Source organism: Anolis sagrei, chromosome 2, assembly GCF_037176765.1.
Source record: "Anolis sagrei isolate rAnoSag1 chromosome 2, rAnoSag1.mat, whole genome shotgun sequence".
Taxonomy (NCBI): domain Eukaryota; kingdom Metazoa; phylum Chordata; class Lepidosauria; order Squamata; family Dactyloidae; genus Anolis; species Anolis sagrei.
In genome coordinates, this window is record NC_090022.1 from 62,937,763 (window position 1) to 62,951,528 (window position 13,766).

Consider the following 13,766-nt stretch of genomic DNA (forward strand, 5'->3'; position numbering starts at 1 on the left):
ATCTACATGCTCTTGCCATTGCCATAGGAGGAGGTGATCACCCCCCATGTGGCTCCTGTCAGAAACTGACTCTATGCAATGCCATCTATTTCTTAGCAGGAAAATGTCTGTCCTTTGATCATCACCCCTATTCATGTCTGATTACTCTAATACAATGAAGAAATAGTCAAATAGCAAATGATCCTGTGTAACTATGCTAGCGGGGCTGGTTTTCCACTTTATTGGGATTGCAAGACAGCTTGGCCATAACTAGAAAGCCCAACATTCCTTTTAAAAAAAGGCAAAATCAATGGAAGCTGAAAAAATGGTATTAAATGCAAGACCATCACATGTTTTGACCTTTTTATAATTTCTCAAATTGTGAAACCTTTCTGCCAAGAAAAGATTAAACATCCACAGACAGATTACAAATACTCATCTATTTCTAAAATAACACACCCTCAAAAACATGGTAATGAAAGCATTGCTTAATACAGGGATGCTTGAATTTTAGCCCTGGCATCTGCTTTGTAATTTTAATATGTTAGACTTCAAGTTAACAGCATATTAGATATATCAAATATCTCCCCCTCCCCCAAGAGCTTTGGAATGTAGTAAATTATTTAGAAGTTGACTCCTACAATTCAGGGGCAGTAATAATATTAGGAAGAGGCAAAAACCCATCTTAGTCAGAAGATTTTGGATTTCATGGAAATTATTTTTTGTTACTAATGTGTATTTTTTTCAAGGTTTGCTATGTCCTGTGTTCAAAAAAATTGGCTTGTACTGGATACTATGAACCTTAACTAGAATCAGTTTGATGGGATATTCCTTTGGAAGAATAATGTCTTGATCCATTCTGATCCCATCTCACTCCACATAATAGATTTCTATTTCTAAAATTAAAATTTTACTTAGATTTAAAAAATATTTAATCACATCACTTATCTGATCAAGACACCGTATGTATAGCTGCCAACAAGTTTCCTACTAAGGCACTGATTAATGCACCACGCATCTTCAAATTACACCACAGGCCCCTGAAAAATCACACCACGATCCCTCCCATCCAAACTATGTTAAAGTGTTGGACAATTTTAAGCTGAATTTTTGTTCTTTTGTGTTTAGTATGCAAGAAATTCAACCATTTTTACAATACGTTTTGGTAATAGTTGTGTTGTGTGTCCTATGAGACAAGAGGTGTTGCTGATGGTAACAGTGTTACTGGTCAGGTCTACCATGCTAGATTAAATGTGCCAAAAAGCTCAAGTAGGTCCTATTGCTAGAAGCCCTGCCTTATTAAGGTATTTGATCAAGAAACTCCATTCAGAAAAAACGACCACCAAGTTCTTTTCATCCCTTTGTTTTGAAGGGAAAAGATCTTTGATACTGATGGCATGGATGGATATTTGGAGAATTGCATTTATATATGTACCCAAACCATTTAGTCCTTCATCAACTCAGGCAAATATGTCTATAATATTTGCATGTATATATGTTAAGCCCTGATTTTAACCTAACTTCAAGGATTAGACTATTTGACTATAATTTTGAGCTGCCTAACACAACTATTATATGGTGATCAGGGAACACTGCTGCTAATGTGTCCCCTGACATTTCATAGAAGAAAACTGGGACATATGGGGCCAATTATCATCGGAATTTGGTTCAGTCAGCAAAGGTAATGAATGAGGAAGACCAAGAGAGAACATTGTATATAAATAATACAAATTATTTTGGTTGTTTCTCTGCATGTATGGCTCCAGACAACAGGCCACTAACTTTGTTAATTAAAGAAAATTACCGTTATGTGCCTTAGTTCAAGATCTTGATACATTTTAGATCTTGACACATAGATTTACTCATAAGACATGAGTTGAGGACATGAGCCACACATTTAAATAACTAATCAAAGCTTGTTCAAAAATAAGTAAAGTTCTGGCCTTACCAACACATTCCCCCTCCTTAATTTCATAACCTGATGGGCAGCTCAGTTGCTGAAGACATGTAAAGGATCCAACTGTGTTAACACAATGTTCGCCTCTGTTACAAGTATGAGCATCTGTTACACATTCATTAATATCTGAAAGAGGAAACAGATGTAAGCACATCACACACTAAAGCCCACACCTCTTTTAGGTTCACTACAGGTCAAAGCCAAAACATCAACCCATAAAAGGTTTACATGGTGCTATATTCAACATTTGCTGGTAGACTAGCTTAATACACTTCTGGTAGAAAGGCATGTGACATATTTCTTCTTGTGATTTTGCACTAAATGATACATTTATCAAGGTCACAGTGGAAATAACTGATTAGACACAGAAGTTAGGAAAGCTTTGATAGCAAGCTTTGTGAATCATGCACAGAATGAAACTAGTTACGACAGTGAATCAAATTCAGATTTCATGTTCATTAAAACATTTTTGGAAGGATTTGGTCACTTGAGCACCACAGGCCACAAAGAACACCCATAACTGCAGTGACAAAGAAACCTAGAGTAAAAGTCACAGAGAAGGACACAAGGAAGGAAAAAACTCTTTGTTAAAAGCATTGCCAACTATTGGCATTTAATATTAGCAGGAGCTTAAAATTGAGTCTAGAAAAACACTAATGATTGAGAGCAAGATTCTGAACATATCGACCCTGTGCCAGGTTCTTTCTTTTTTCTTTTTACCCTGTGTCAGGTTCTTGATCTTTCCATCCAACAACACAGAAACTGTTATCATTTGATCCTGAGATAATTCTGCATCCAGGGATGGGACTTTGATCTCCCAAAGTAACCCCAAAAAGCAATATTTCTTAATTCAGGACTAACCCACCATCTGAAGGAGATGATAAAAAAGAGCATGTGCACTGAGATATCCTAATGTCTAACACAATAATAAAGGGAGCCAAGAAATCTATAGTCACTAACTTCTGTTTGGGACCTGGCACTAAGGACTTCATCACATTGATGAGCTCCGGTGTTCCTATTTGCCAGCCTCCCTGGCAAATCAGCAGGGCAGTGGAACAATCACACTTAGGGAAGCATCAGCACACAACTTCCCCTCACGCTAGCCCTATTGTTCCTAATGGAACACGGTGAAGCTCCCGTGTTGCCAGCACAACATCATAGGACACTTGCACCTGGTTGAGCCACTAAACCCTTCTGGAAATGAACCTATGCCATTTCATGGGCAGTGTGGTGCTCCATGGCTCAGCTTCAGCAGAAGCGTCTTATGATGTTGAAATTTACCCATGTGATGAGATCGCAGATCTCCACCAATTGTATATTCAAGATAACAGAAATGTTATAAGAGATTTTATGAAATATAATCACGAATGAAAACTGCTGACCTGCCTAATCTTACAGATCTGGTATCAACAGTCACTTAAAAAAGTTATTGCAAAAATAATATTGGATGCAATTTGTCACAGTGCTTTTCAGATTCCTTTCTCAGTCCTATATTTCAAATACTGAAAAGACAAAGGATCAAAAAAGGAATACAGTGGGCAATGGAACAAATTACTTTTAAACGACTGTAGGAGATAATGACAATGATTTACTTTTTAAACTATTAGGAGGAATGGGAAAGAAATGTTAAGATAACTTTCCAAGCTCTATATGTAATCATTGTAACTATAACAAAACTTAGAAGTTGACAGTTTAAAAAGTAAATCAAAGCTGTATTCCCTCACACAGTAGGCGCACTGCAGCACTTCTTTCACTGGATAATATGAAGCAACATGAAAATTTGGATAAACCATTTAAAGAAAAGTTGAAATGAAATTATGTCCTATTTACACTAATTGGATTTAATTGGTACACTATTCTCAGCATAGAGAGGACCATATTACAGCTAAAATGGAATTATTACAGATGACCATTCACTAAGAAAAATAAACCAAATTTTACATAGTGCGGCGGAAACTTCAAGCTTTCAAACCCAGAATTTTAATAGTAAAGACTTCAAAATCTTGGGCCAAGGAGGAAATTGTCTTCATTTATCCCACCACTCACACATACAGGTTCTTTATATCTTAGTTATAAAAAATAAAGATTGCATGAAGGAAAATTCTTTAAAAATAAAGAGATGATGTGACAATTTCAAGGACAATCTGTGCAGAAAATGTGGATAGATTGATAAACTTTGGATAGCATAGGGAAGGACTAACATCCCCGTAGTTTTGTTTTGTTGGATGTGCCCCTGTCCAGAAAATCTCACCTCACTTTCAGTCCCTGTGATAATTGGATGTTTTTAAATTGCTTGGATTGGTGAGAAAGCTTTAGTGGAGACATCTTTCCCCCATGATAATAACTTTTTCAGGAGTGAACTTCGCTTCCTAGGGACAGACTTCTCTTACTTCCTGTTGTCTTACTTCCTGTTGTCTTAACTTTGAGTCATTTGTAAGTCAGATGTTTGTAACTTGGGGACTGCCTGTACTAAGAAGTCCAGCATGGTATAGTGGCTTTCGTGTTGGACTACAACTCTGATGGCCAGGTTCAACTCAACGAATGAAACCCACTAGATGATTTTAGGCAAGTCACAGCCTCTTGGTCTCAGAGGAAGGCAAAAGCTAACCCTCTCTGACCCAATCTTGCCAAGAAAACCCAGGTTACCTTAGGATAACAATAAATTGATAATGAATTTAAAGCAGAGAATATAAAATATAGACCAGAAAATAATTAAATGGAGCATGCCATCGAATTCATCTCCCGTCTGATGCAGTCATTTGAATGGATAACATCATCAAATTATTATTATTATTATTATTATTATTATTATTGACACAAAAACATTGTATGACACAGCAAACAAGATATATATATGCTGGATTTCGTCTCACAAAATCACAAGTCGAACACTTCCCAAGCGGTAAGGCTGTGTGATGTATTTTTTAATGATGTGCACAGATACAAGTAAGGTGGCCTCATGATTTTGTCAATGTTTATTGTTTCCAAATGCCGGCTGAAATCTTTTAGCATGGCACCCAGTGTGCTGATCACACTGGAACCACCTGTACTGGTTTATGCCAGAACCCTTGCAGTTCAATTTTGAGGTCCTGGTAATGGGTGAGTTTTTTCTGCTGTTTTTCCTCAATGCGACTGTCACCTGGTATGGCAACATCAATAATCCACCCCCCCCCCCCACACACACACACAATTGTGATCTCTGGTGTATTGTGCTCCAAAACTTTGTCAGTCTGGATTTGAAAGTCCCACAGTATTTTGCATGTTCATTTCCCACTACCTTTGCAGGTTTATTATTCCACCAGTTCTTTACTACTGGAAGGTGGTAATTGTGAAATAAGTTCCAATGAATTATTTGGGCCACATAGTTGTGCTTCTGTTTATAGTCCATCTGTGTGATTTTATCTTTCTTCATTATTATTATTATTATTATTATTATTAGTAGTAGTGGTGGTGGTGGTGGTGGTGATAGTATTATACCCAACTTTTTCTCTTCCAAAGGAGACTCAAGGAGGCTAACATTAAAAACCATAACAATGTTTGAATTAAAACATAACACATATAAACATTAAAATAGAATTAAACATATAAATATTAAAAGGCATATTTTAAACCATTAAACAATGCAGTGTCAGTCCCTTTGTTTTGATAGGACAGATGATAGATAGACAAAGGCTTGGGGAAAAATTAAAGATCCTGAAATCAGATTGCTTCACTACTTTTCATTGTATGATGTGCCTGAAGGCTACAGTGTAACCCCACTGTTAGTGCTAATTGATAAGCTGCTCAGGTGGGCAGACAGAGATAGATCACACTAGTAAGAAAGAGATAAAATATTTTCTCTCATCTAAGTTATACTAAAATGTATATCCCATTATGATTATGATGGATGCCTGTTAAGAAGCTTATGGATGTGTAATGAATACTGTTAGATATAACAATGCTCAAAAGATTAACCCTTGTATATCCAAGTGTATGTAGACAGCTGTTCAGAGATATATTGTTCCCCAACAGAAGAGATGGTGTTGATAATACATATATGGTTGAAGTTTATTGTTTAAGATGGCAATGCTCTTCTGTGTGATCATTATAGGAACCCCTGATACAGAGATACAGAGAGAAACAAAATCCCTATGAAGCTATAACATATTACTTGACATATATTGGAATTTTATGAATATATGACGTCCTCCACACAATGTGATATGATGAAAACAAAGCACTCAGGTATTGACATGTCTATGTTTCTTCCTAAGAGGAATGTATATGTTTGTGCATCTATGATTGTCTATATTAAATAGACTGAAAATCACCAAAGAGTCTGCTCATTGTATTTAATATTTATTTAAAACATTTATATTCTGCCCTTCTCGTCTCGAAGGGGACTCAGGGTGGAGCACAACATATACATGGCAAATATTCAATGCTGGAACATAAACAAACTATAAACATACACACACTCTAAAATCAGTTATCTTCACATTAAAATCAACAGCTTAATACCATCTGAAATCATCCATATTGAATCCCGTCAGGAGGGTAAAGTTTTCTATTGTTTCCTTATTACACTGTCCCAAAAGCTTGGTCCCATAGCCAGGTTTTTACCATCTTTCTGAAGGACAAGAGGGAGGGGGCTGATCTAATCTCACCAGAGAGGGAGTTCCATAGCCAAGAGGCAATCACAATCTCTGTGACGGTGGTGAGACCAAGAGCAGGGCCTCCCGAAAAGATCTTTATTTTCGCATATAAATATCCCAGGATTCTAATATGTAAGATGCTTAAGTGAAGTGTTGATGTTAACTCTATGTATCTAGTTTTCACATCACAAGTTGGACACTCAGGTGGCCAGAAGGCAATAACAGAATCCTAGACAGAATCCATATTAGTTGAAAATGGCAAAGAGCCCCAAATCCCTAAAATCTAAAGAGATAGGGGCGTAGAGAACCATGTCTGTATCACTGTGTAAAAGATTTATTGGGCTACATAAGTATTTGGCTTAATTTACTACAGATCCCCTTACAATCATAAATGAATACTTGCATGTGCCAAACATAAAAGAGTAATAGAATTTTACATTGAGTAGCTACAACCACAGTTTTGAAATGACAAGCATTTACAGTTTGATTTCATTCTGCATTATCCCAGCCTCACCTGTGATACAATTTAAAGGGAGCATAGACAAATTGGAATGGGCTCCAAAGAAGGCAGTGATGGCGATCAGCATAAAAATGAGGAAAAATGAAAAGATATAGGTATATTTAGCCTGGAGATGAGATTCAAATAGCAGGGTCTGTAACAGCACTCTGAACAAGTGAAGGGTATATCTTAGCCCAGAAGCCTAGAGCTAATATGTTTAACTTTCAAGGGGACAAATTTTGATTGAACATTATGAGAAATATGTTTGTGATACAACAGAAGGAATTAACAAAAGGATTACAAGCACAAAGGTTATAAATGTTACTTTTAAACTTCAGCTCCCAAATGTCCCCAACTAGCACGGTCACTGAGGAACCCTGGAAGATTAGAATGCATAACTTGGAAACTTTAATCATAGGAATAGATGGTTTTAAATGGCATTATATATATAATGTAATACAATATAATACTAGTAATAATAATTCAATATTATAATTATAATTATATATTTACATTACATGTAATATTACTAATAATATTACAATATAACGGTATAGTGCAATATAGTAATATATACTGATATTGTACTATGCTAATAATATAATATATTGTATGAAAACATATATTGTAAGCCGCTCTGAGTCCCCTTCGGGGTGAGAAGGGCGGCATATAAATGTATATATATAGTTTTATAGGGCTTTATAGTTTTTAAATTGTTGTTTATGTATGCTTATATTGTTGTGTATTCTGTTTTATTAATTGATATATGATTTTATGTATAATATTTATTGTATTTATTTGTTGTAAGCTGCCCAAGTCCCTTCAGGAAGAGGAGGCAGGGTATAAATAAAGATGATGATGATGACAACGACAACTGTAAGCCGCCTTGACTCCCTCTGCTGAGGCGAGAAAGGCAGGGTATAAGTGAAGCAAATAACCAAATAGATAAACAGTATTAAGATGTAGTTTTGTTTTGTGTTCTGGTTAGGCTTTCCCTCTTTGAATGCATTCAAACAGAAACTGAACAGCCATCTAACATGGGGATGCTCTAGCTTTGTTTTCCTGCATTATCAGGAGGTTGGTTTAAGTGACTTGAAAGATACCTGCAGTTCTATCACTCTTGAAAGTAAAATCTGTGAATTATTACAGGGGGAAGAAAGTAAAATATAAATTGCAGACTGAATCCCCAAGTGCCCTTGACATTTCATTAAAACAAAAAGGATTTGGAAACACGAAAACAGAGAAGTCTCCGATTATATTCCCCATCTACACGATTTATAAATAGCCCTTTCTTTAAAATATATTATATACATGTCAAAGAAATTTCACATGTTTGACTTGTATGTTGATTGTTTTTAGATGGATGCTGAGACATACTTGTACAAGAAAATGCCCCCCCCACACACACTTATATATAGATATATGAGAAGATGTTAATCTGTCAATAAGCAATCAAATGCAAATGTACCTGTATCTTCTCATCTGTAAAAATGTGAAATTTGATGACTGCCAGTAAAATAAAAACTATAAACAAACTGTTATAAGGTATTAAAGTTCCAAGAAAAGCTTATTTGTACCAACCCTATATGTGCAATTTTAACTAGACTTTCAAAGTGAATATCCTCCAATACGTCTATGGGCTAAATGCTCCTTGAAATTTCATCTTAGCTATCACCTCATCATTTTTTGATGTTGTTGTTTACCACACTGTTGTTGTTAACAGGACAGATAAGTGTTCCCATGATCATTTCCAAACATTTCTAAAGATTCCCAAATATGTTCAGCTTATGGACATGTTCATACACTGAGACTTGAGTAGTGCTTTCAAAATAAAATCTTTTTAAGATTTTAAAATAGATAAATAGCTTTTCTAACATCCACTTCATCTTAGCATTGCATCTTGTGAACATCTGGTTAGCTTTATGGAATAATATCAGTCAAACTCTTTTGAAATACTTACAGACTCCCTAATTTTCCTAATATCTATCTATCGATTGCATTTACTCAAGTGAACTAGAAGCAGTTACTCATATTTATAGACAGATGATCCATCAGAAAATGACTGCTACAATAATTTCTTGGTAAGGATCCAGGCATATAAACATACACTCACACATGGTTGGGTGCTTTTGCTTGTTTCGTTTCTATCCATGCACATTCTTTACAGCAGGAGAGGGGGTCCTGTGATCCTCTGGATCAGAGCTTCTTCAACAATCTCCACTCATGACCCCGTTCTGCCTGAGAAATTTCTACGTGACCATGGGTATATAAATACATAAAAATATATAAAAATCAAAGATTTACTGAACATAAACCAGCATTTTCAAGTCTTGCTAAACAGGATGATTTTCCTTATTGTGAAGTGCAGCTGAAGTATTTTCTTCAGGATCCATCATAAACACTGCACGTTGTTGCTAAAGAGTCATGTCAATTTCCACAAGTATGGAATTGAACCAAACTTGTCACACAGAACTCCCATGACCAACAGAAAATACTGGAAGGGTTTGGTAGACAATGACCTCAAATTTGGGAGTTGTAGTTCACCTACATCCAGAGAGCACTGTGGGCTCAAACAATGATGGGTCTGGACCAAACTTGGCACAAGCACTCAATACGCCCAAATATGAAGACAGATGGAGTTTGGGGAAAACAGACCTTGACATTTGGGATTTGTAATCACTGGGATTCACAGTTCACTTACAATCAACGAGCATTCTGAACCCCACGAATGACAGGATCAGGGCAAACTTCCCACACAGAACCCCCATGACCAACAGAAAATACTTAAGACCATTCATTCCAACTCCCTTCATCAGGGCAAGAAAACGTAATCAAAGCCCTCCTGACAAAGAGCCATCTAGCCATAGATATAGATAGATATGATTCACACACAGAGAGATATAGTATCATAGATTTGAAAGGGACCCTTAAAGAAGGACACTATGTTGCATGTTCCAGGGTGGGCAAACCAGACACACTCCACATCAACACTGACAAAGAAACAGCAAGGAATACTGTTTATCCACAAGCACAAAGAAATTACATATATTAGAAATCAACACTTTCTAATTAGTTTATTTTCCAGATCAACAGACTGGGCCACAGCAACGCGTGGCAGGGAACAGCTAGTTCATTATAAGTGGCTAGATTCACTCAATGTAGCCTCAGTCTTGAGCATGCAAGCAGGGCTGTTAATAACCAGGGTTCTTGGATGACTCTTTTTTATAAGGTACCCATCCATCAAAGCTTACTTGAAGGTAAGCAACAATAACTGGAGGCTCAATGAAACTGGCTTAATAGTAAACAGCAACTAAGACTGGAGATTTAGAGAAGCACAGCCAATCCAATAGTATATGAGACCAAGTAGCTCTGCTAAGCCATGAACAAATCACATAAATGAAATTTCAAGTCTGTTTCTGTTAGAGTAACTACATTGAATCAGTATTAAAATGGCCAATAAGATTTGTGACACTGAATAAAATGCTGAATGGCAAGTCAACGGTAACATTGACCCTATTGACACAGTATGTCTACTCTCACTGGAACTAGTAATTTGACTAAAACTCCCAGAATCCCCTAATCAGCCTGGCAGCAGCAGAGTTATAATCCCAAAATGTAACTTTTCCAAGTTCTGGTTGAATGTTGTATAAACAGACAGAGAGTTTCAGCACGTATTCAGGAAATCTAGTTGTGACTACATCTGGGCTTTAAAAGTTTTCATAATTAACTTACACAAAATCAAGGCAAAAATTCTTCTTAATTCGCCCAGTCTGGAAGCATGTCTCACATACTGATATTATTTTTAAAACATTAAACATTAGAATCTTATAGTTTGAAAAGTTGTTTACATTTCTCTGCCAAATACTTCAAGATGGAGCACTATAACTGATTAGCTGGCTAAAAAACCCTTTATGGTTCCATCAAGAGACTGAGACAGCAACCCAATAAATTAAAAACCATAATATGCTTGTGGTTTTCCCTGTATCCAAAAAAGTAATAAAAAAAACACCCTTAACAATAGCAAATGTACTCCATGCACCACACGTACCCTCTGAGACAAACAGTGTGACAGGAAACACGTACAGTGGGAATATGTGTCAGAAACAACGTTCATTATCATGTGTATCTTCTTAGTTTTAATCTATTGCCACTTGTGCTGCAGCAGAGAGGAAGAAAAATGTAACCAGAAGGCATATGTGTTTGTTTGAAAGAATAGTTCTTAACTTTGGGGGCTGTAAACATCTTGTGAAGTCAAAGCCAAGCAACACAGAATAGATGATGGAAAAAACAGTTACAAAAAAAGGAGACATATCTTAACAGACTAAATACAGATAGAGAGACTTATTGCAAATAAGAGCAGGAGCTGACTTTATTGCAGAGCATGATGGATGATAGTGCCAAAGTAAATTGTTCACACCTATCATCTTACCAACACATTTTCTATGCATGTTGAGTACAAAGCCCTCTGCACAGATAACAGTGTGGTTGACACAGTAGAATGATCCCTGTGTGTTCACACATAGTTGTCTTCTGAAACAACTGTGAATACCTGTAAGGCACTCATCCAGATCTTTTTCAACACATTGTAGTCAGAAAGTCAGAAAAAAATAACATTACATTAAAATTACTCCTGGGACAAAATAACATGTCTTCCACAGCAGAACACTATAATTAACAATGTAACTGAATTAAAGTTCTATAATTTCCTTGTGTTAAGTTTCCAAATGACTGAATTGATTCTTTAATTGGAGGATATGAGTTTTTGTCAGAATCCCATTGGATTCTTGACTACAGTGTAGAATGTTTCTCCTTCTCTTTAGAATTTGCGGTGTTAAGTCTCCTTTTAAGTGATCACAATTTGAAGTGATGTACCAATGAGACAGCCAGGGTAGCATAGTTGTCTGAGTGTTGGACAATGACACTGGAGTTCAAGATTTGAATCCTTATTCAGCCATTAAAATCCACTCAACCTCTCTCTGACCAAATCATGACAAGAAACCCAGGTTACCTCAGGGTCACCCTAAGTCAGAAATAACTTCAAGGCACACAAAAACAAACCGAAAACAACCAATATATCAAAGGGTGAAAATTATTGTGAGGAATGCTCCGCATAGCCAATGAAGAAATAAATTAAGTTTGTGTTTCTTCTGTTCTGTGTAGAAGACTCATCACATCACATTCAAGGAAGTCAGCTTTGCATGATAGTATCTACGATATCTAAGACTGAACTACTACTAAGTACCAACACACTTATATTCCTATGTGTCTTTCAACAGATTGTGAACAATTGCATGGGGTTGAGCAGAAGCTAACCCCCACACAGACTGGACTAGCACAACCTTGTGTGCCAGAAGTGATACCTCATCAACTTACCTCCATTTTGGACAAAAAATGTTTGGAGGGGGAAGGTTCTGAGGGAAGCAAGCTGTTGCATTAATGTATAGTTTTTGAGTGCAAAATATAGAGTGAAAATAGGCCAAGTAAAATATTTAAATGAGATGGATGAGTTTGTGATCTTTGGTGGACTGCCAAGAGGGTACATGTGGGCTGTAGCTTCTCCGTTCTGATTTGGATTGATGATCTCGCATGGAAAAGCATTTTCTCCCATGTCCTCAATCCCCATTTTATAAGTCAAGCTTTAAAATGTCATAGAGGTAATTTTCCAATTGTTATGATATCATCACCAGGGCCAGTCCTATCAGTTTACAAAGTGAAGCAACTGCTTCAGGCTGAAGATGCAAAAATATGTGTAAAGCAGCAGTGCCAACATTACAGCTATGCCTCTCCTCTTTTCGAGGGCAGAGTTGTGTCCTTCATACAGATTGTCCTGTAACCTGCTTCCTTGATTATGGTGGAAGGTGCTATACCCTTAGCAGTGTTACTGTAAGTTTTATCATGATAGTCCACTCAACTTTGGTGTAAAGCTCGGGGGAGGGTGTGCCATTTTGTCCCTTAGCTAAACAATCTTTGGCCTATGATTTTCCATGCAAATAACATCTTGTACAGTTGCTACGTAAGACCCATTTAAAATCACCTACATTTTGTGAGGGTTTCTTATTGCAGAAGACTTTAGTGAGCAAATGAGGAAGAGGTTTGTTCTAGTCATAAAGAAGCTTGTCTAATTATAACACTGAAGGCACAGCATGAAAATTCCATGCTGTGCACTGCCTATCATATTGGGAGGAACAGGTTGATGTCCTTCTACTTGTCAAGGGCAAGAGACAATCCCCATCTTAGTGAATCTGTTCATATCTATTTCAAATATATTTCACTCTACAAAACTGAGTATACTGAACAACATTTGCTCACCTTCACAGGAAACCCCATCTGCCATGAGAGCATATCCAGGTAAACAAGAGCATTCAATTGTCCCTTCCACGATATTGCATGTGTGCTTGCAGGGACCATTATCTAGGAAAAACAATATTTCAAAAACCGCAAGAGAAAAAAATCAGTGTACAACTCAATTTAAAGTTTAAAGCTTCCTTCCACTAATTATAACACTTGTCATCACAGACTGTAAAATGTAAAAACAAACAATCTATTCTCATAACTGTAATCACCATGTACAATCCTCCCTTTATAGGCAAACACACCTGTGCCATTCATTCCCATCTGCGAATTTTAAATTACCACATACAGCTGTGTTGCCTCAACAATCTTAAATAGCTTACATGAAATAACCTTGAATTTGGAA

The 13,766-nt window shown here is 36.6% G+C and overlaps 1 protein-coding gene across 3 annotated transcripts in view; it reads right to left on the reverse strand.

The window, feature by feature from the left end:
• FBLN2 (fibulin 2) overlaps positions 1–13,766 on the reverse strand; it is a 183,339-nt gene that overhangs the window by 22,895 nt on the left and 146,678 nt on the right. For all 3 annotated transcript variants that reach the window (XM_060766004.2, XM_060766003.2, XM_060766002.2), the window contains 2 exons: positions 13,379–13,480; positions 1,928–2,062 (listed from right to left, as the gene is read on the reverse strand). In XM_060766004.2, the coding sequence (XP_060621987.2) occupies positions 1,928–2,062; positions 13,379–13,480 (237 nt within the window). The remainder of the gene's footprint in view (positions 1–1,927; positions 2,063–13,378; positions 13,481–13,766) is intronic.